Below are 21,944 nucleotides of genomic sequence, written 5' to 3' on the forward strand. Positions count from 1 at the left end.
GAAAGGATTGTTAATTAGAGACAACAATGTTTTTAATACAGTGTAGAAAGAGACAAAGACAAGATACAGAAAGCTACACGTAGGTGTTGACAAGAAAAAGTACAATATCATTTCCAATAATGGCATTACACTTCTGGTGGGAAGGCGAGAGAGTAATGACATCAATCTGGTGCTCTATGCAGACCCAGCAGGCACAGGAACATATAAGGAGCATGTACATATCTATAATACTGTATTATGGCTAAGTAGATAGATGCAGATGCAGCTATATACACCAGATGCTACTCAGCATCTTCACAGCAAGTTATTTATAGTAAGAAACTTGGCTTCGCTTAGTTTCGATGAAAGCATCTTGATCTATGAACTATATCAATAAAGAGAAGTCATGAGATCTATATAAATAATGAAAAACACAATAACACAACATGATGATGTAAATAAAAATGAAAATAAAATGATTTTTTTTGTTTGTCAAAAACATATAAAATTAAATACATGAAAAATGTCACTGGTAAATACAATCTGAGACATTAAACGGCTTAAGACGTAAAAAAAAATAAAATAATGTGTCAAGACATGATAAATATCTAGGTGTCAAGACTGGTGGAAACTTTGCTTTCCTCACACACCACCCTCCTCTCTCGATGTACGACTGCATCTCTACACAACCACAGCCACAGTCCCTCTCATAGTTCTATCTGTACAGCACTCTGTCTTTATCTTTCTATAGAGTTGGTTGCTGAGAGAAAGAAAGAGAAGAAAGGGAGAGAAATGAATGTTAGTCATTTGGATTAGTTGTAAACTACACAGATAAAAGAGGGTGAGGGACGGACATCTTCAGGTCAGTCAGACTTGTATCACATAGTCCACTCATTTGGACACTCCTTTGGTCGAAACAGTCCAGTCCGTCAGATGGCTGTCAGGGACATCTGAATAGTCAATATATTGATTGTGTATCAGTCGTCAAAGTACAGATCAGCACGTCAGTATAAGGAACAAGAGCATATGGGCACATATGTGTTGACATGTTTTGGTCTGGTGGTCCCCCGGTGGACATGTGGGGGTTAATCTAGAATGGTAACTGAGTTGGGCGTGCCGTTGGGGGCTGGGGAGACGGCGTTGGGGTTGAGCGGGGAGTTGTCTGGCATGCCGTGGAGCGCGTCCGGGCCCTCGCTGGGCCGACTGAGCTGGCTCACCAGGGACTCGTCCATGTTGAGCTCCAGGGTCCTGGCACTGCTGCCGTTGAAGTCCAGGTTGTCCTCGCTGCACAGCTTGCTCTCCTCGCACAGGGACGCCTGGCTGGCTGTGTGCTTCTCCTCCAGATCACTATGGAGTACAGAATAGGTCGGAGGTAAGGAGAATTATCACGAGGCATTTGAAATTCATAACATGATTACATTGCTTTTTTTTTCAGCAAGATTTTTGTTTAAAAAAGCAGCCAACATGCAAGCCAGAAATTCACAATAATACAACTGCAACTATTTAGATAACCACGTTTCAAGCAAACAATGATTTGCTCATTTTCTTGCTCTTACATTGTATTAATCTGAATATTATTGAGTTTAGGATATTTTGATAAGCATATATTAAATACCATAAATATTATAAACCAACTGATTTATGGATTAAAGAAGAAAATGAGCAGAACATTCAAAATAGTTCTAGTTGCAGTGCTACATAATTCATTATTTTACTGAAAATGGAAAACAGTATGTTAGTAATGCAGGAGATAATAAAAAATGGGTCCGGGCATATTGCACGAGAGCATACCTTTCTAGAGATCTGCTTAGCACAGGCAGGCATTGGGGAGAAGAGGGATAATAAAAGCAACACAAAGGGTTAGGAAAACCAAACAGTGTTGAGGGAATCAGGGATGTCAGGAGTTAGAATTTAAAGCATCTACAGAAAAACAACGTCAAAAACCAAACTGCTGTGCACTCAGCTGACAAACCTGTACTCTCCGAAAGTCTCATCTTTCATAGGCCGCGCCTCTGAATCCATCGGGCCCTCCTCTTTATCTTTCACTGACAAGGAGAGAGATTATTGGATTTCATTATCAGGAAGATCTGAATCATGTTTCTCTCACAGCCACTGTCTCACACATTAATTATGACATTCTGTCGGATGAACAGATAAAACCAAATGCATGTGCGTGGGACAAAAATATTCTCGGTATCTGTAGACAGATCAGTTTATTTATGAGGTCTAGAGTTCGTCCTTTGACTTAATGTCTTGTTTGACTTTTAGCGGAACGACTACCGTGATGAGTTTCAAAATTAAATTTGTGTTTAAGTCATTAGTTGCTCAGAAGTACGATTTCTTTGGGTACGGTCAGAGTTATTATTAGCTCCATTAAGGTCATCTCCCTTTGTTTGTCCGTTATTAATGGGATTACTGAAATACTACTCAACGGATCACCACAAAACTTGGTGGACGGATGTAGAATGGGTCAGGGAAGAATCCATTAAATTTTGATGGGAATCAGGAGGCAGATCCAGGATTTCCCCACCCACTTTATTCAACATGTGTTTTTTTAACCGTTCACCAATTTCCCATGGCACATAAGTGGATCTTGATTTTTTTTTAAATCGGGTATGATGAGTGGACTGACATTTATGAGTGATTAAGTTAATAGAATTGGTTGAAAGTTGAGATCCAAATAAAAATCCAGATCAAATTAATTGAAATGTGGTTTCATGCTGCTAGCCACTCCAAAATCTAGGCTGAAAACCAAAGGAGAAAGAACCCTTGCCGTGAGGGCCCCTACACTTTGGAACAATCTGCCAGAAGAGATTAGACGAGCAGAATCGGTTATCTGCTTTATCTCTCTCCTTGAGGCACTTCTTCATAAAAAAGACTTATCACATGATGTCTATGACTTTAATTATTTGTATCCTTGTGTCATTTTTTTGCCTCTGTGGATATTTGTGAATATTGTTGTTACTTGCATTGAAAACTGCTGTACAAATAAATGTAATATTATTATTATTGTTATTATTATTGTTTTTATTATAAGAGACCATATATGCGTTGTAGTGGCTGCCATTCTATTTCAGTTAGTTCTTGTTTTTTGCAACAGACATAGCCACTTGTTGTGTCTTCATGTGGAAAGGGATGAAAGCCTGTTTTATTTTTATTTCTGACCAGTAAGACAGTGATCTGCAGGTTTCAGTTACTCTTGTGGTTTGACATTATTATTTTAAGCTTCCTTCTCCTTTACTCTCAAAGTAAGGACATTCAGGCTTTGAGGTCTGTTTCCCCTCATGTTTAATGCAAAGGATGCAGAAGGGGGAAGGTTGAAAATAAATAAATCGTCAATCTATTTGGAGTTGTAGCCGCTGTAAAAAAATAAGGAAGTGAAGAGAGCTGATTTGGGAGACTGGGACATCTTTTTTCACCGTCTCGTTTCCAGTCAGAATAATCTAGTTCACCGTGGTGCTTTCCTGGAAGTGCTTGGCTTCCTTTTCTACCACAGTCACTTTCATTATCAGACAGTTTTATGGCTCCAGACTGTTACACCCAGTGTGTGTCATCACGTCAGAGCAGTTGTCTGACATTGCATTGCTCTTTCAAACAGGCTTTGAAGGACAGACAAATATTGTAAATTCATGCCGGTGCTCAAGGCCTCAATTAATTATACTCGTCAACAGTTCACTGCTCTATTGATAAATGCTTCACAGTCATCGTGGTGGGGCTGCACTTACCTGAGTACTTCCCCCCTTTACTCCTCTTGATGAAGCAGAGGATGAGCAGTATCAGCAGCAGCAGCACGATGGCGCTCACCACGCCGATAAACCAGCCTTGCGTGGCAAAGCTCTGCTGCACCTCCGTCACGGCTGTACAGGGAAAAGGGAGAAGGGAGGTGGAAAGAAAAGAGAGTGAGGGGTTGTTTTTTTTTATATTAAGGTGAAACGGGGTAAAAGAACAAAAGCAGTGAGAAGGATGAAAAAGGAGAGACATGAAGGAGGAGGAAGCAGAATCTAGAGCAAAAGAGACAGAGCGTAATGAATTCTGACAGGGTTCACTGAAACAAACACAAGTAATGGATCATTTCATATGGCTAACCAAGCTCTCCTTTCACAGAAGTCTTTGAAAGCACTTCACAGGCTGAGCCGGGAACTGCAATACACTCTCTGTAGGAATGGAGCTTTATATTTAGCTGTGTGGAAGCCCAGAGGAGAGAGCAGAGAGGATGAAAGAGGAGAGGATGAATGAAGGGAGAGCGCCTGTCGTACCTGTTCCGTCTGTCTTGATGTGAGCTTCCCAGAAGGTGGTGTTGCTGTGGGTGATGCGTAGATGATAGTCAGAGCCGGGTGTCAGGCCTTGGAGCTGGTAGGTGGACTGAGAAGAGTTCACCTTCTCCGTCTTCTTCCATGTGCTGCCATCTGCGGGAGCACAACATTAACCAGGGTGGTAAAACTATTCCCACGACAAAAACGAATTGGGGTACAATGTGCGTTTCCTTATTTACATAGTGTAGATATCATACCATTCTTTCTGAGGTAGTGTATCTGGAAGTCAACATTCCTATGTCTCTTTTTGGCGACCCAGCTGAGGTTAACAGATTTTTCCCCCGCAGACAGGCTGATGTTGGAAGGAGGCGCTGAAACACATTCAGGCAAGGCAATCAAATTCGTGATCTAATACAAGCTGGTCCTGCATGAGTCACGGTTGTTACTGTAGAGCATGTGGTTAGTACCTCCATCCAGGGTGGTGGCGCCATCCTGCTTTATGGGCTCTCCGTCTCCAGTGGCGGTGCGCCCACGCAGGTAGAAGCGATAGTGGCTGTGCCGGTCCAGGCTCTTCAGCGTGAGGTGGGTGAGGTTGGGATCGTCTATTGTCTCTACCTGCATGGGGCTGTCATCACTCTCCACAACTGACCACAGGACAGACAAAACAACGTTCAATCACCAGTTGATCTTGAGCACATTGTTATAGGCCACACGCTGGTCCATGTGACACGTCAGTGATTGATGAGCGTCATTAGGTGGCTACGGTTTTGTCATTTTTTCAGGTGATATTGATTTAGTTGCAACAAAAGCATGTATGGTATGTTCACTACATAGGAAAGGATTATATTATTATTATTATTATTATTATTAAAGATGACATTACAAATAAGCAAATAAAAGCATAAAAAAAAAAAAGATAAAAAGACAACATGACATGAAGGCATAGTGGCAGGAGTCTAAGATCTAAGACTCATATGGCGTCAACAATTCAGCCATGTAGTTTGGGCTGGACCAGTAAAATCTTAAAATCAATCCACCAATAATAGAGAGATGTCAGGATTGGGTTGATGTGATGTTGTCCATTAAAACTGGACTTGAGATGTGAAATAATGCTCACTACGTTGGTATTGCAGGAGATATCCAATGAGGACTCCGTTGGGTTGTTCAGGAGGCGTCCAGTGGAGGGTCATCTCTGTCTCTGATGGGCTGTCCAAACTCAGGGACATGGGAGGACCGGGAACTAGCAGCAACACAAACAGGTCTGATTAAAATGCACTTGACCAAAAGGTGTTATTGTACTATTTTGATCTACTGACAATGTGTTCCATAAATCCTTTCCTGCTCAATACTATCTTTCCCCTACATCAATTCCAACCCTTCTCTTTACTTCCCTCCACCCATTGTCTGGATATCTGTGTCAGTTCCCCTGGTGTTATCCCTCCCTCCCGGTTTCCTCCCTCTGATCTTGCTCTATCATTTTTTTTCTCCCCCTTTCGGTGAATAGAACCTCTTCACCCACTTTATCTATCAACCCCCATGTCAGTATTGTCACCCTTCTCTCCTCCACCACTCATTTTTGTTCTCTTTCTCATCCTCACCTCCCTCATGGGTCTTGAAGGACAGCGACTCAGAGGCAGGTCCCTCTCCCTTGCTGTTGAATACCATGACAGCCAGTGAATAGTGGGAGAACGGCCTGAGATCACTGATCGTCTTCTTTTCTTCGTTGGCCCCAGTCTCCACCACAATTGTGCTTTCTGACTCCTTGGCCCTTCTGCCACGGTGGTGGCCCCTAGAGCCCGTCCTGGTCAAGTAGATCTGGAGCAAGTAAAAGAGGGTATCACTGCTTAGTTTCTGTGTTATATTTGACATCTTTTACATTTCATAAACTTAATTAAATTCATACTTAGCCCATGTTTAGTTATGCAGTCACACCATAAGAGACAAGAGACTTTCTTCTCGAAAAAATAAAGCCTACAAGGTATGACTAAATTGTTGAATGGAACGTACTCCAAAGACCCAGGAGAAAGAAACTTTTAACGGTCTGATTCATTTTGTAGGTGAGATCATCTAAAATAAGAAACGGCTTCATTCTTCACAACCTTGAAACTAAAGAGAACTCTGAAGCCTCTGCCAAGCCGAGCTGTCGCTCCCCTCACTGTAAACCCAAAACATATATTATTCATGAGAACAGAGGCTGAGTACGTTCGGCCAAACAAGAGGAGATACAGCATCAGTACCTTGTATCCCAGCAAGTGCCCTCTGACTGTCTCTCTGTCTACCGCTGCCCAGGTCACTTTGATGGTAGTGCTGTTTATTAGTATAACGCCCACATCCATCGGAGCCTCCAAGGGAACTAAGAGATGATGGCAGCACACAAGAAGGAGACAGGAAGTGAGTACAATTACTACGAAAGTCCCCAGTGAAAGAAAAGCGTACTGCTGTAAAACCTGATATGCAGTTGTTGTAGTTTCAAAATATATTTTACCATCTTCTCCTGAGTAGCCAATGACCGGGTCTGCTTCAGGTCCATCTCCCTCCTCATTCACAGCCTGTACTTTTATCTCAAAGGCGGAGAAGTTGCCAACGTCATTGACGATGAATGGCGGTGCCGCCGTGTGATTGAAGTGCCAGCTGGGCCCGCTGCCCAGCACTCGCCTCCACAGCACCTTGTACTTAAAGTCAGGGCCATTGAAGTTGCGTTTGTCCATTTCCTGTAATGACAGGAACAGCAGCCAATAAGACACAAAATAAATTTGGCATTTCTTCAAGATATTGTACATTAAGGTAACGGGCGTACCTCCCAGGTGATGACCAGAGTGTCTGGGTCTGTGGACTCACTTCTCACATCTTCAGGGTTATTGTCTGGAGCTGTGATTGTAAGAAAAAATGTCAGTATCGTACTATTTCGGGCGGTTACTGTAACCATGAAAAGTTATAGTTAGTAGTCGCTTACCTTCAGCGAGTGTCTTGTGCATTACAGACGGCTGGCTGGCGTCGCTCTTACCCAACTCATTGACGGCAGTGACCCGGAAACGGTAGGACATGTTGGGCCACAGAGGGACGCTGACACGCTCTGTGGGCCCAGTCACTCTTTTCAGGACTTCCCAGATCCTCTCCTTCGAATCTTGGTCCTCAAACTCAACCACGTACTCTGTTGAGACAAACAGTCGAGGATTGACGGGAAAAAAGGGGGTAAACGTTCAAGAAGTATTAAATTATTGAAATATTTTTAAAAAACGATTCTCTAGATTTAGGTTATCGTTGGATTTGTTAGATTTAGATAACTGGTTCATCTGACGTTGCAGATGAACCAATAATCATGTTCCGGGAAACTGAAAGCAGAGCATTCTTTCATTATGCAAGAGGAGGATACATGATATGGATTTGTTGCTTTGAGTGTAGAGTGTGTTGGCAAGAACGAGAGATAGAGAGTGAGTGGAGTCAGACAACTCATCTAAGGATGAGATCAGATCAGATAACTCATCTAAGGATGAGTTATCTGATCTAAGGACGCACTGAGGACGCATTTCGGTGCTTTCAGACCTGAACTTAACGCTGACCACTTGTGATCATAACAACATGGATGAGCGTTTATACCAGGTCTGAACAGAGTCTAGGAGTGGGAGAAAATCAAGTTTTGTGCACTGGGGTGGGTGTGGCAAATGTTAAAAAGTTAGAGTCGCAACAGGAGAAATTATACAACACAAAAATTGATTTACAAACAATTATAGGCCTGAGCAGAAGAAAGAGTAAGGCGGGAGAGAGGGGGTGCCAATGTGTATTTCTGCAAGTGTGTGTTTGTGTGGGCGTGTCAGTACCACACCTATCACAGGGCTGTTATTGTCGTCTCCAGGAGTCCAGCTGAGAGTGACTGAGCGACCCTTAGGATCAGTGACCTGAACGAGGACAGGAGGGTCTGGACGGTCTGAGGGGGACAAAATAATCTAATTAACACAGCGACTGGAACGTTGTTTTTCTGCACCCCATAAACAGGTCTCTGATATTAAAATTCAAATGTTTTTAAGAAGACACTTGTTGGTGCAGGATATGATCAGTGATCTTACCATATAAAGTGAGGGTGCCACTGGCCTCCGCCATGTCCAGCTTAGTGATGACCTGACAGGTGTACACACCCTCATCATCTTCTTCCACATTATTTATCATCAGGTCTGGACCCTCTATTGTGTATCTGTGGAAATATGATTGTTAGTTATCTTCCTTCTTCTTTTAATCAAGATAACCTCCTTCCAGTTCTTATTACTATCGTTTATATTATCATCACTTCGTCCAAGTCCTACTCAAATTTTCTGTTGTATCAATTTCTTTATGTAACTGGAATATTACAGACAACATGTATGTGTCCCAATGTGCATTTAAATTCGATGAACAACAACTACACTAAACAAAAAGATAAAGCATAACATATGGATACAATAATACAGTGTCAACAGTTTCTAAGATTATCCTTTATTATTAATATTGTCAGTTCTCCAGGGTAAAAAAATGTCCTCTCACTTTTGGTCACTTTGCGACTCGTACAGCTTCTGGTTGTTCTTTCTCCACTGGATGAGCGGAGAACCGAGTTTGGGGTCAACTAGGGCCAGACAGGTGAAGATGGCTGTGTTTCCAGGCTGCACCTTCAGAGCCTGTGGTGGCGACAAGATCACGGTCCTGTCTGGAAGGGAGAAAACAGGTGGAATATGATACTGGGACTGTGTGTTCCTGTTCCTTTTTGAGGACCATTTTAAGCAGTGACCCCTACAGAGTGAAGACATTTCTGGAAAGTGAGGAGTTTTTGGCCGTCCTCACTTTTTCAAAGGGCTGTTAGAGGGTTAAGACTTGATTTTAGGGTTAGGGTTAGGGTTAGGGTTAGGGTTAGGGTCTGCGTGCATGCGACACTCACTGAGGACTTCCAGCACGGCATTGATTGACATGTTGGTGTTCTTTACAGAGCAGGTGTAGAAGCCTTCATCTTCATGGGTGACATTAGCGATCTCGAGGCCCCCATTCGTCAGTGGGTTCACTCTGAGATCTGCCAGAAGGGAGCTGCTGCCACTCTCCCTGACACACACACACACACACACACACACACACAGTAAGAAATAAACCTTTCTCTGCAGTGGCCGATTAACTCTCCAGTTTAATCGCCGCTGTTACCATAAAGAACAAAGCCTAGTTGGACACCAGCCACACTGATGGAAATTCACAATCACAGCTCAGATGTACAGCACTTGTCAATTTATGCATGTGAATAGCCACCTACGCAATTGTGCCTCTGTGAATTTATTTAATATATACAGTAAATCTGACTGTTGCGCCTCACCATGTAACTTTAGGTTGAGGAGAACCAAAGGTGTCACACTCCAGCAAAGCCTTGTGGCCCTCTGTAAATGTGTATGTGGTCCCATCCTCAGTAAGGATCTGTGGTGGCAGCTCTGAAACAACACGCACACAAAAAAGAAATGAGTCACATACTGAGACGCACACACACAACTGTTCAACCAGTTGCACGCACACACAGACACTCACCAATCACATAAACGTTGGTGTTGGTGAGGACGGTTCCGTGCTTGTTGGAGCCCTGACACTGGTAGATGGCGGTGTCTTCAAAGTTGACGTCCTCTAGGATAAGAGAGGTTGGGTTCACAGCACGTCTGGAGTCCTCATCGATATCTGTTGAAAGATAAACACTGTCAGTGCATGTGCAGCGCTCAAGATTGCCTGTTGAGGTCTGTGTGTGTTTGTGTGTGTGTTTGCAGGTCGGCTATGTGTGCTGACCTGTGAGGGGGACCCCATTGATGGTCCAGGTGATGGCAGGAGGGGGGATGCCGTCTGCCTGACAGTCCAGTTTGACAGTCTCACCCGGGGCATATAACTGACTGACAGGCTCCTTCACCCAGTGGGGAGCAGCTGCAAGGAGCAGAATATATTAATTACTGTACTGTACATACAATGCAAACAAAGCATCACATTCTGATTATCAATGAAGCACTGTAGGTAAAACAAAAAAAAGGGGGAAGAAGTTACTATCTACGTAACTGGTGACAGATAATGATCAATTTGTTTATTAATATAGAACCTTTCAAGCAAATCAAATGCAATTTAAAGTTCTGGCAAAACATAGGATGTTAAAAAAAATAAAAAAATTAGTTAAAAACATTCTAATGGAACTAATGCAACAATATAAGAAAGTTAAGATAATAATCCACACTATAATTATAGAATAAGATAAATAAGAGATACAAAAATAAATGTAAATACTAAAACCTCAAGTATAAAACACTACTTTATAGCTTTATAACTTCTCTCAGTTCCTGTTACAGCAACAAGGAGCCCAATGGCTGAAAGCAGCTTCCCCAAATGTGTTCTGCTTTGTGGCACAACTAAAAGATCAGAGGGGTCCTTCTGGCTCACAAACCACAAAACCTCTAAACTCAACGATTCAAATAAACAGTGTTGTGATTAACTGTGAATCAGGGTCACGGCAGTTTCCATTGGAATGTAAACCATGGACTCATCCCTATTCACACAGCAACATTTCTACAACAGCCAGCTCTGAAATAACAATATGACACAGTATTTGTGTATGACGTACCTTCCACAATCACAGTGTAAGTGTGCGTGACCTTTCCCTGGGAGTTGGTGGCTTTACACTGGTACTCGCCCGCGTCGCTCTCTGAGATGTTGCTGAAGCGCAGGCGGCGGTCGAACATGTCCTGCGTGGTTCGAGACTCGGACAGCTCCCCGTCCTTCCTCAGCCACATCACGTCAGGAGTCGGACTGGAGAGGAATAATAGATGTAATGATCAACTTTATATACATAGCACAGTTAAAAAATGGTAAACATAAATGAAAAAAGGGAAAATAATAAACAAAGACAAGCAGATCATAAAAAAAAGAGGGGAGTAAAACAGTTACATGAGAAAATAAAACACAACAGGTAGCAACCATTCATAAAGTTTTCCAATAAATAAATTGTAAAAGCAAGATTATTGTTGTTGGTCCGATTTCCAGGATAAGATGATGATTTGGACCAAATAAAAAATTCTCTGTGCTCTCATTTTTAGGTAAGTGGTTGATGGGACTTAGAGAACAGAATTGCTGATCCTGCGTCTTTTTAGTTCTTTCTGCAAGTGTGTCTTCTAGATTTTGGTTCCAATTAACTGCATTGCAGTTTGATCTAGTATGATCAGTTACCCGGGGCAGGATGTTTCTAATTTTCAGTGGAGCAAGAAGAGGTTTAGCAAGAATGGGAAGATAGAGGAGGGAAAGATACAAAAGAGGATAAAAGGGAGTAAAATGAAGAAAGAGTCATGTAGGGAGAAGAGAAGAAATACATAAAATGAGAAGGCAAACACCAAGCAGAGTTGGCACGAGACAGCACAAGACAGATAACAGAATGAAGAGAGGGTGGGGAGGGCGGAGGGGAGTGAGCAGGATAAGAGGCAGGTAAGATTGATAAGAAGAAGCAACTCAAGTTTTCTGATTGATGGAAGCAGAGCTCACACACGTGCACACGCACAGAGACACTCACAGGCCTTGGACGATGCACTCCAGCTCCACGGTCTGGCCCCTGAGGGCGTGGTAAGTGCTGTGGCTTCCAGTAGGTCTCATCATCTGAGGCCTCTTGTTCCGCACTACCGAGTTGGCTGGAGAAAGAGAGGTGGAAACACAAAGACGGAGAGAGAAGGAGTCATGCATATGTATAGGTAATTTACAGATTGCCGTCCTGCTGATGCAACTACTACTTTAGGGGCTCCAAACATATACACACGCACGTACACACGTACACACACACACAAACTCACAAACACACACACACACAGATGCAGGGCGCGGAGTCATGCTGAGAACCTTTCGACCGAATTCACCTTTCAACGCATCATCAGACACATGCTCTACACACACACACAGAGGTCTCATGTTAACATGTGCTCATCTTTCTGACCCCGGCTTGGGCCACAGATGCTGGCAGCCACATCTCAGTGTGAGCTGCATCTCATTACCACTGAGCTGAGGTGGCGATGGGCCCCCTGTTGGCTCTGAGACCATCTACTGGATACACTCACTGCTTTGGTCAGCACAACATGCCACCACACGGAGGTGACTTTGGTTCAACGATTCTTGACCCACGTCGATGCAGACCATTATACTTATGATTTGATATACCAACCTATACACAGTATTCTAATACAGCTGCTGTACACACTGGCAGAACGGCTGTAGGGATGGCAATGTTGGTGTCTCAGGTGGTTGGTGGATCAACATATTCGATTAAGACTTAAAATGTCAATATTTGCCACCTGCCATGGAATTCAGTGCAGATATGTCGGATTCCTGAGCAGTTAATACTGATGGTTCCTCCGTCGCCACCATGAATGAGGTTGATATTTGCAGTTTGGCGAGAGACGTTTTAGCTCTGTGTTTGATTGCTGTGAACTCTCATCTCCCCCTTTTATTCATCCTGCACCATCATCAGGTCAAAGTTTAAATGGTAAATACTGCTAAATGGACTTTTATGGAACCAGTCTCCAGTCGTATTGACAAGTCAAATCCACCATTCATTCACTGTGAGAACAGCAGGGGCAATTCGTGGCTCAGTGTCTGGCCCAAGAACACCTCAGGATGGGGAGTGGAGGAGTCAGTGATCGAACCACTGAATGTTGGTAAGTGGACAACCCCCTCTACCACCTGACTCACAGCTGCCATAGTAATCCGTTGGACGGTAACCAAGGCAAGCATCATCCATGCTGTCACTGTGAGCATTGCTCACTATGTGATTTTGCTATATGATATTTTCTGAGTACAGCCTCACTGAGCTTCTTAGAGACGCTCAGTCATGTTTAATACACTACTTGAAGAGGAGAGAAATGTCCTTTAAAAACTGTTGACAGTGTGTTCTGTTAAAAGTTTATGGAAATTTTGCTGCTGCTGAATTATTTAAAATGTAATTTGTCCATGCTACGGGCACCGCAGATGAAAGTGCCCCTTAATTCACCTTTAATTATACTGAGGAGGCAGCAAAAATCTCAGAGGCAAACCAAATATCTGCATAACAGACAGTGTGTGTGTGTGTGTGTGTGTGTGTGTGTGTGTGTGTGTGTGTGTGTGTGTGTGTCTGTGAAAGTGGGGTTAAAAAAAATCTTTCCTTTGACATTGCATGAGAATAAATAAAAAATGGTAATCTCTTCTGTTATATTTTACATATAATTCCATGTTTTCCCATGAGTCTGACATCTAACTTCCAGTTTGGACTAGAATTATTTTTCCTATAACCTCGTCCATTGCACTTAATCTAAAGGTTATTTTCAGGGTCACAGTTCAGTTCAGTCATGTCAGTTGGAGCTTGGTCGATCAAGAGCAAAACTCACAGGCGGTGACCGTCAGTGTGATGGCCTCCTTTGGCAGAATGGTGCGAGTCGCCAGGTACTGGACGTTGCAGGTGTAGTCGCTCCTGCTGTCCTCTGCCGTCAAATGGGCAAAGTACAGGTTGCCGTCTTTCCCCACCACCACTCGCTGACTAAGCTGGATATGATGGAGAGCTGAAGACCGAGGGAGGGAGGTAGTGGTAAAGAGAAAGGTGACAGGTTGAAACAACCATAGAATAGGGCAACGCTCAGATACAAGTCATGGTATAGAGATGTTGGTGAGTGGGGATAAGAACAGATGCTGCTATGCCTTCAAAAGGATTGTTTTTAATAACGGGATTAAAAATAAAATTTGAGAAAGAGAACATTTTACATAATGTTTCAGAAATAAATAATCAGCTATCTCTGTATTATGTGATAAAAGTGGGCAATAAAAGAATGGACATAAAGTCTGAGACTCTGAGACAGGAAGGATGTAATTGAAGCGGAGATGGAAAGGTAATCTACTCACTCCAGTCCATCCAGTGAATGATCGGCTCCATAGAGCTCTGTGGGGGGTTACACTTCAGAACAATACTGCTTCCCTGTTCAGACTTCACGGTAACCTTTTTCTCTTTCTGCAGGGTCGGAGGCACTAAAGGGAGACAGGCATGGAAAAAAAATGACACACCCTGAGGTCATGTGACTCCTGTACAGACATTTAATGAGTTATGCAGAGACGTCATGAAGCAAATTCACATCTAAAAGCACAATCACACGGCTGAGGGAATTTATTTATTGATTTCCATGTAAGGAACCTGAAGGATTTTAAGAGAAAGCGTCTTCAGAGGAAGCGCCAGGTCGTCTTTTGTCCTGCAGAGGCACAGTGACGTGATTTGTGAGTCATGTGTCTCCTCCCACCCCCCCACCCCCCTCCCCACCTCTGCCCATTGTTGATAACCCCACAGGAGCCACAGTGGAGCGCTTCACATGACATCAACCGGAGAGCGTTTCTGGGGAAACCGTTGTCAGGGAAACTGTAAAGGAAGGAGGTCGCCCAGGAGAGATCCAGTCACACAGGTGGATGGATATGCAAAAGGTGCTTTTCACTTTTGCTCAGGGGACCGTGTGTGTGTGAGTGTACCTGGGTGTATGCTGATTATCATGTTATTGCATGTAATTAGGTTCAGGGTGGCAGAACGATGAGGTCTCAGCGTGAGCCTCCATCTGCTAACAAATGAGCTCTCTATAAAGCAGGGCGAGGTTTATACACTGGCTCTGCTCACAGCTCCGTAAATCGCTGTATTATAAAGCTGACAACACACAGCTCACCTTTAATCCGGATCTTTTACAGTAGCACTAACACTGTGACCAGCATCTATAAAAGACATGTAACTCCTCTGAGGTGATGCCATTTGTGTGACAACATGTTTGATATTCTATAAAAAGATGTGTAATTGCTCAGGTAAGGCGATCTGAGCCAAACGATTACATACGAAATATTCATAGAGCATGACTGAATTTACATGTTTAAATTATCAAACGTCAAAATGTCATGATGACTCTGTCTCTGTTACTGGTCAGGGCTTTCTTTAGGATTAATCAGCGCTCAGCAGGCCGTTACCATCAGTGATGAGATGGGCCTCATTAGACACGGCAGTCCCCAGCTCGTTGGACGCGTAGCAGATGTATTTGCCTTGGTACTGCTTCACGGAGTCCATTGTGTTACTGAGTGTGTAGAATGCGAACGAGCCAGTGTTCTCGGAAACCTTCAGCTCTGGGTCGCCGCCAGGGACAAACTCCTGTCCGTCCTTTGTCCATCGGAAACTTGAAAAAGAAGAAAAAAACAGTAATGCTGATGATAGAGTGTTCTGTCAAATAGTAAAGTAAAAAAAAATGATTATTCCCATGAGGTTAAAAGCGGCTTTTAACACACACGAGATGTCCTTACATGTCACGGTGAATTAAGGGAAACAAAAGAATGGCTGCAAAATTTGCACAAGATGCCCCTGTGGGACTCGTAAGCTTGTGATGTGTAATTGAGACATTTTTCTTTTCTTCTGCAAACAGAGCAGTTTTCCACTTCAGAGCAGCTAAGATGGAAAAGATTGCTCAAGGGGTAGATGACATTTTTACCATGTTGAAATTAAAACTTTAACTGGCAAAAGCTGTGCTCTTGTGTAATACTAATATATGTTGATGTCATCCGAACCAGGAGAGGGAAGGTCACCGCTCTCAGTTGGATAACAAGATAACTGAGGGCTCCGGCTCCTCTGTGACTAATACAGCATCTTCAAACTTCAGCAAAATGTGTGGATGTGTTGGTGCTGACTAACATGGGCGTAGGGTTTCCGGAGGCTTCGCAGCTCATGACGAGGTCCTCAACGCTGAAGACGGTGACAGACTCCGGCTGTGTGGTGATCGCTGGAGGCCTCTTCACTGCAAGTACCGAAACAAGTCGTGTTTTCACATAATCATCATGCATGATACACACTAGCACACCTATATATGGTTTATGTTGACGTGCACACGCTCAATCGACACACACATTGTGGGTCCACATGATCTGCTTTCATGCTGCACGGTACTGCAAAAGCTCCACACATGCATCACCCCATAGTATCACACACATCCCAATACGGCTGCTGGTGAAGGCTTAACACACAGCACAGAATAACTCATTTTCATAGTTCAGCAGCTGCTGGTGAATATATTCAGTCAATATCACTTAAAAAAAGACTCCCCAGAGGAGAGGATGAAAATGTAGGCTGAGGGAAAGAGTGAGAGTAAGGGAGCAGGCAGAGAAAATGGGATGAGATGAGAGGAAATTGATACAGCATCATGTAAGAGGGAGAGCGCATGTAAAAAGAGATATATGGCACAGGGCTCCTTGTGTGAGGCCGAGAGATAGGCGACAGGAGGAAAATGGCCTGTGTGAAAATGAAGTAGGGATTTGAAGTGTGGGGGGGGGGTGGAAGTAAAGACCACGAGAGGATGTTTCTCTTTCTCTGTCATCACTGGCTGTAATAACCATAAAGCAATGCCCCAATAACAGTCATAAAAACCAGCACACTGGATTGTGTGTGTGAACACTGTATTGAATCAGGATGTTTGATTCGTACACATGCTTTATGGGCCGTGTCGGGTTTTTATGTCCTGTTTTTCAACACTTACAGACAGAAATTTAAATCTCTTTCTCCACAAAGCCTCGGAAACTACACACAAAGGCAGAGGAATGGAGGTCACAGCTGAGATACTAGTTGGTACAGTTATTAATTTGACTTTAAGGGAAGGAGACAGAGCCCAAGAAAGAGATGAATATACATTATGTAGGTAAATGGGTAAAGGAGGGGGGCAGTGGTAGATGAAGAAAAAAGCAAAGGAGATGGTGAGGCAAGCGGACAGGGAGCTGCAAAACGGAACGAAGGGAGAAGGAGATGCAGGGGAAAAAACAAACAGGATTCAGAAAAAGACAGATAGAGAGAGTGAGGGAATTTAATGAAGGAATTCCCACTGATGGTGGAAATAAGCCCATTTCCTCAGCTGATCAAATTGAAGTTTGTGCTCTGGGCACTGCTGCATTATTGGCAAAGGAGGAGAGAAGTCGGTGCTTAGCGCTTTAACTCCTCTTTATTTTCCCGTGGCTTTCATCTCACAGCCCTGCTGCCTCTCAACAGACAGACAGCCGCTCCTCACACTTCCTCTTCCCAGCATCCCTGCAGGGATCTCACCTATTGGGAACCAATGAGGCCAAACACACACCCACATACAGAAAGAGATAGACACATGCACACATTCACAATTTAAAATAAAACACACATTCTCACATGCAATCACACATGCACCGTAAAACACAAGGTGCGTAAACAGGGACAAACACACACACACACACCCACACACACAGCAAATGCAGTGCAGAATGAGTTTTACTGTGTGCTGGATGGGAAATAACCTCTCTGGTATAATGAAAGTTGTTCACAATAAGCTTTGCCAGCTCCTGCATTAACACTGATAGACATCAATAAAGTGAAAAGCACTTACGATCACTTATGTGGTCTGTTAGTCCACAGTGGTGGCCAGAGGAAAGGCAATGAGGGAAAAACAGTTTAGTTACAGTAAACAACAGGGAGAAAGAGATATTAAAATCTAAAGTTACGGGATGGAGGGATGGAGAGATGGATGGATGGATGGATGGATAAACAGACAGACAGACAGATAGATAGACGGATGGGTAAACAGATGGATGGTTAGATAGATAGATAGATAGATAGATAGATAGATAGATAGATAGATAGATAGATAGATAGATAGATAGATAGATAGATAGATAGATAGATAGATAGATAGATAGATAGATAGATAGATAGATAGATAGATAGAGAGATAGAGAGAGAGAGAGAGAGAGAGAGAGAGAGAGAGATAGATAGATAGATAGATAGATAGATAGATAGATAGATAGATAGATAGATAGATAGATAGATAGATAGATAGATAGATAGATAGATAGATAGATAGATAGATAGATAGATAGATAGATAGATAGATAGATAGATAGATAGATAGATAGATAGATAGATAGATAGATAGATAGATAGATAGATAGATGCATGGATGGATGGATGGATAGACAGAGAGAGAAAGAGAGAGAGAGAGAGAGAGAGAGAGAGAGAGAGATAGATAGATAGATAGATAGATAGATAGATAGATAGATAGATAGATAGATAGATAGATAGATAGATAGATAGATAGATAGATAGATAGATAGATAGATAGATAGATAGATAGATAGATAGATAGATAGATAGATAGATAGATAGATAGATAGATAGATAGATAGATAGATAGATAGATAGATGCATTGATGGATGGATGGATAGACAGATATGGACGATAAGCAGTATAATGTTTCCTGTATGTGAGTGTAGCTTTTTAATCCAGTCGTCTTTGACACAGATTCCAACCCATCTCCATTATTGATCCGGATCCAGACCTGACGACTCTCATTGACATGGCAGGAGCTTGCTAATTGAAAGGCAGGGGACACCTTGACCTTTTCATCTTTGACCTGCTCCTCCTTCCACCTCCTCATCACCCTGCCCTCATCCTCCATGGCCCTCTCACCTCGTCTGTCCCCTCGCCTCCCAGGGAATTACATTGGAAGATTTACTGCATTTCATCAACATTTACTGGATACACAGTAAAATCCTTAATCACGTGTCTTTGCCGGGGTGTGAGCTCATCGAGTGTCTATACAAGTGAGATTTCTTGTTTGTGTACACATCCTTTTACAATCCTGTGTGGGTGGTGAAGGACTGTGATTCATTGTAAGCGGCCTCAGATAAAGAGAGAACAACAAAGGCAACAGTGGAGACGATATTCTCTTTCTCTCTCTCTCTCTCTCCCTCTATTCGAGCTCGGTGGGCAGGCCGGCAGCAGCAGATGAGATGAAGATCAATTTCCCTGCAGGGCCACAAGCTCAGCTGTATTCCTAATGCCCACATATTGCATTGAGAGCAGAGAAAGAAATTAGAGCAGGCGGGGGGGAAAAAAAGCTTGCTGGATTTTTTTCGTTGTATAACTCAATTGTTGATTAAATTACTCAACAATCAAATTCTGGTTTGCACCAAGGAAACCGGATCAATAGTGGGAGTAATCAATGCAGTATGAGGGGATCAATTACAGAGTAATTAGACACACCACAGGCACACGAGTGCTAAACAAAGAAGCCTCAAACAGGCTAGTGTTTTCAGCACGGAAGCAACATTTCAACCATGAAAACTGAGGTTAGTGAAAGAGAAACACGCTCATTCTGCTCATTTGCACTGATTCATCCCGATTAGGATCATTATTAGCCTGCTTTGATGAATCAACAATGCAATTAACACAACAAATCCATCTTTGAACCTTCATGGAAGCGTTCAGCCACCATTGTTGTGAATGGTACAATATGGATGTGTATATACTCACAGTTGGAGGGTATGTGTATGGCTGCATGGCTGTGGGCAGCGAGGGATAGGAGGAGAAGGAGGAGGGGGAGGAGGCGGGAGGAGCACTGCCCCCTACTGCCAACCGGCTGTCGCTGCGTGTGAGGCATTGCTCACTGTCCCATCAAAGTACCACCTGCTCGCACACGCGTACAGTAAAAGGGCAACCTCGCACAGACGCACTCCCGTGCTGAGCAAGTGTGAGGCTATGTGTCTCTTCCAGGAGGCCGCAGGATTGCCTCGTCCGTCTTTGGTCAGTCTTGTCTTCCTTTTTTTCCCCTCCTGTCTCCTTCTTTAACTATAGATCCACGCCCTCCTGCTGGTCTCCTCTCTGAAAGATGAAAAGAGAAGAGGGGGGGAGGCGAGGGGAGGACATGAGGAGCAGAGGAAGGGAGGGGCAGAGAGGGGCCATGTGTCAGTACGGGAGAAAAATGACCCTGCACCATGTGGTCGGCCCTATAGACAGATCGAAACATGGAGTTAACACACCAATCAAGAAACAACAATACACATCCTAACAAAAAAAAACCCACCAGCAATGCATATAGCTAAACCTGTTTCTCCTTTTGGTTAATTAAATGAGCGGTGGCCCATATGGAAAGGCCACAGCGAGAAGCTGAGCAGACCCAGATGGGCCGGGGACAGACAAATGCAGACCGATGAAGTGTCAAATCAGATAACACACAGGACAGACATATAAATAGATGATAATTAGGTTGAGTGGTCAGGCCGACATTTCACAGACTGAACAGTACGTCGTGTGCTTGGGTGACTGTGCTGTCATGAGCGTGCGATAAAGATGCTATCAGTCCCAGCGAGGGAGGCGAACCACCCACCCCTGCTCAGAGTCTATCCATTCTCCATCTGTACTCTTGGAGACGGTCCTGGCCACAACATGCAGGCTGTCCTCCCCCGCGGCACCACGTGGCGCAACCCACTGATTGTTTACACTACTCAGTATCACACACAAAGAACTGTTACAGCCCACCGTGATTGAGACGTACATGTGAGACAAAAGGAAACGGCGATAATAGAGAGAGAGAGAGAGAGAGCGCATCCTTATTTGGCAGCTCTGCGGTATGTGATTGAAAGATTTTGGCTCTGCACACTGAACCGAGCGATGGGTGACCTTGAGGAGTGGAAAGGCAAGGAGACGAGGTAAAGAGGAGAAGAGGGGATGGTGAGGAGAGGACTGAGAGTGGTGATTATGGTTCATTTTCTTCTATCTAGTGGGTAATGGCTGGCCAGTTAATTACTGTGGATGTTTCATATGTCAATCAATGAAGAATGGATTGAACAATATTTCCGAAAGAAAAGCAGGAGTGTGGGATTTGTCTGAATCAAAAGGCGCAAATTAGATAAAATTAAAAACCAAACAAGAGCTAAGCTCTTAATAAGGCAGTTTAAACTAACAGCATTAGGATTAAATGAGCCATAACACCCACTTGCTTGCCTTGTCAGAAGAATTGAACAACAAGCACACTGAGAGGGGGAGGGAGGGAGGGGTGAAGGGGGTGGAGCACTTCTGGGGGAAATGAAAAGTGGAAAAGTGGGTTTGAAGAGGAGAAAAGAGGAGAGGGAGAGGTGGAGGTGAGCAGGGAGCGAGACAAAGTGAATCTGGGAGGTGATGGGAGGTGATGGGAGGAGTGGAGAGATGTGGAAAGAGGGGAGGAGGAGAGGGGGTGACAAAGGGTGACAGCTGTGACGCTAATCCCATCCAGCCCCTTGCACTCATACATTCACACACGTGCAAAGCCCTTCCAATCAATGTGAATTATTTGTTCGCTTTCGTCTTGCTCCTCGACTTCTGCATCTTCTTTCCCAGTCCCAGTAATAGACCAGAGCTGCTTGATATTGTTCTCCCGAGACAGGGCCAATTACAGTGATCCCATCTCAAAACAAGACTCTCCACGATGCCATTAGAGGCAGACACACGGAGCAGGGCCAGTCGGAGTATTACAGATGGTGTTAATGCGATCTAAGGTGGGTGCTTGTCTTTCAGTGCCCCTTCCAAAAGAGACGGTGAAGGAGAGCTGATTGGAGCGAAGCAGGATGCTGATTAACGACGTGGCGAGCCGCGGCTTGTCACGCTGCCAGGTGCAATTTACCAAGGGACTTTGCTGCATGTGCAGAAGTCGGCACATGCACACAGAGAGAGAGAGAGAGAGAGAGAGAGAGAGAGAGAGAGAGAGAGAGAGAGAGAGAGAGAGAGAGATTTTTTTTTTTGATTTTTAAATACCTACTTTATTCAGTTTTACAGAACAAGAGTAGGGCAAATCAATCAATCAATAAAATATGGCTAAAATGCAATTCATTTTCTCTCACAGTGCAGATGGCTTCTTTGACACACCATACATCCTTAAATGTTTCGAGATTTTGCA

The 21,944-nt window shown here is 43.6% G+C and overlaps 1 protein-coding gene across 1 annotated transcript; it reads right to left on the reverse strand.

Annotated features, from left to right (window-relative positions):
* Positions 1-1,064: 1,064 nt before the first annotated feature.
* Positions 1,065-19,673, reverse strand: l1cama (L1 cell adhesion molecule, paralog a). Its single transcript, XM_061074860.1, has 28 exons — positions 19,547-19,673; positions 17,621-17,635; positions 15,916-16,018; positions 15,204-15,406; positions 14,112-14,234; positions 13,604-13,774; positions 11,767-11,881; positions 10,828-11,012; positions 10,011-10,142; positions 9,762-9,905; positions 9,556-9,667; positions 9,136-9,293; positions 8,748-8,907; positions 8,297-8,421; positions 8,056-8,157; positions 7,186-7,383; positions 7,030-7,100; positions 6,718-6,943; positions 6,470-6,585; positions 5,831-6,047; positions 5,353-5,472; positions 4,700-4,876; positions 4,490-4,603; positions 4,236-4,385; positions 3,705-3,836; positions 1,952-2,024; positions 1,771-1,782; positions 1,065-1,326 (listed from the first exon to the last, which is right to left on the reverse strand). The coding sequence occupies exons 1-28, from the start codon at positions 19,671-19,673 to the stop codon at positions 1,065-1,067; spliced, it is 3,843 nt and encodes a 1,280-aa protein (XP_060930843.1).
* Between the last annotated feature and the right edge of the window lie 2,271 nt (positions 19,674-21,944).

This window comes from Limanda limanda, chromosome 7, assembly GCF_963576545.1.
Source record: "Limanda limanda chromosome 7, fLimLim1.1, whole genome shotgun sequence".
NCBI classification, from domain to species: Eukaryota; Metazoa; Chordata; class Actinopteri; order Pleuronectiformes; family Pleuronectidae; genus Limanda; species Limanda limanda.

Excerpts from the sequence above, each read along its gene's own strand:
- l1cama (XM_061074860.1), bottom strand. The coding sequence starts at position 19,673 with ATGCCTCACACGCAGCGACAGCCGGTTGGCAGTAGGGGGCAGTGCTCC. Across the intron at positions 4,877-5,352 it reads ATATCTCCTGCAATACCAAC|TTGTGGAGAGTGATGACAGC; the intron begins GTAGTGAGCATT and ends TCCTGTGGTCAG. Across the intron at positions 2,025-3,704 it reads TAAAGGGGGGAAGTACTCAG|TGAAAGATAAAGAGGAGGGC; the intron begins GTAAGTGCAGCC and ends TCTCCTTGTCAG.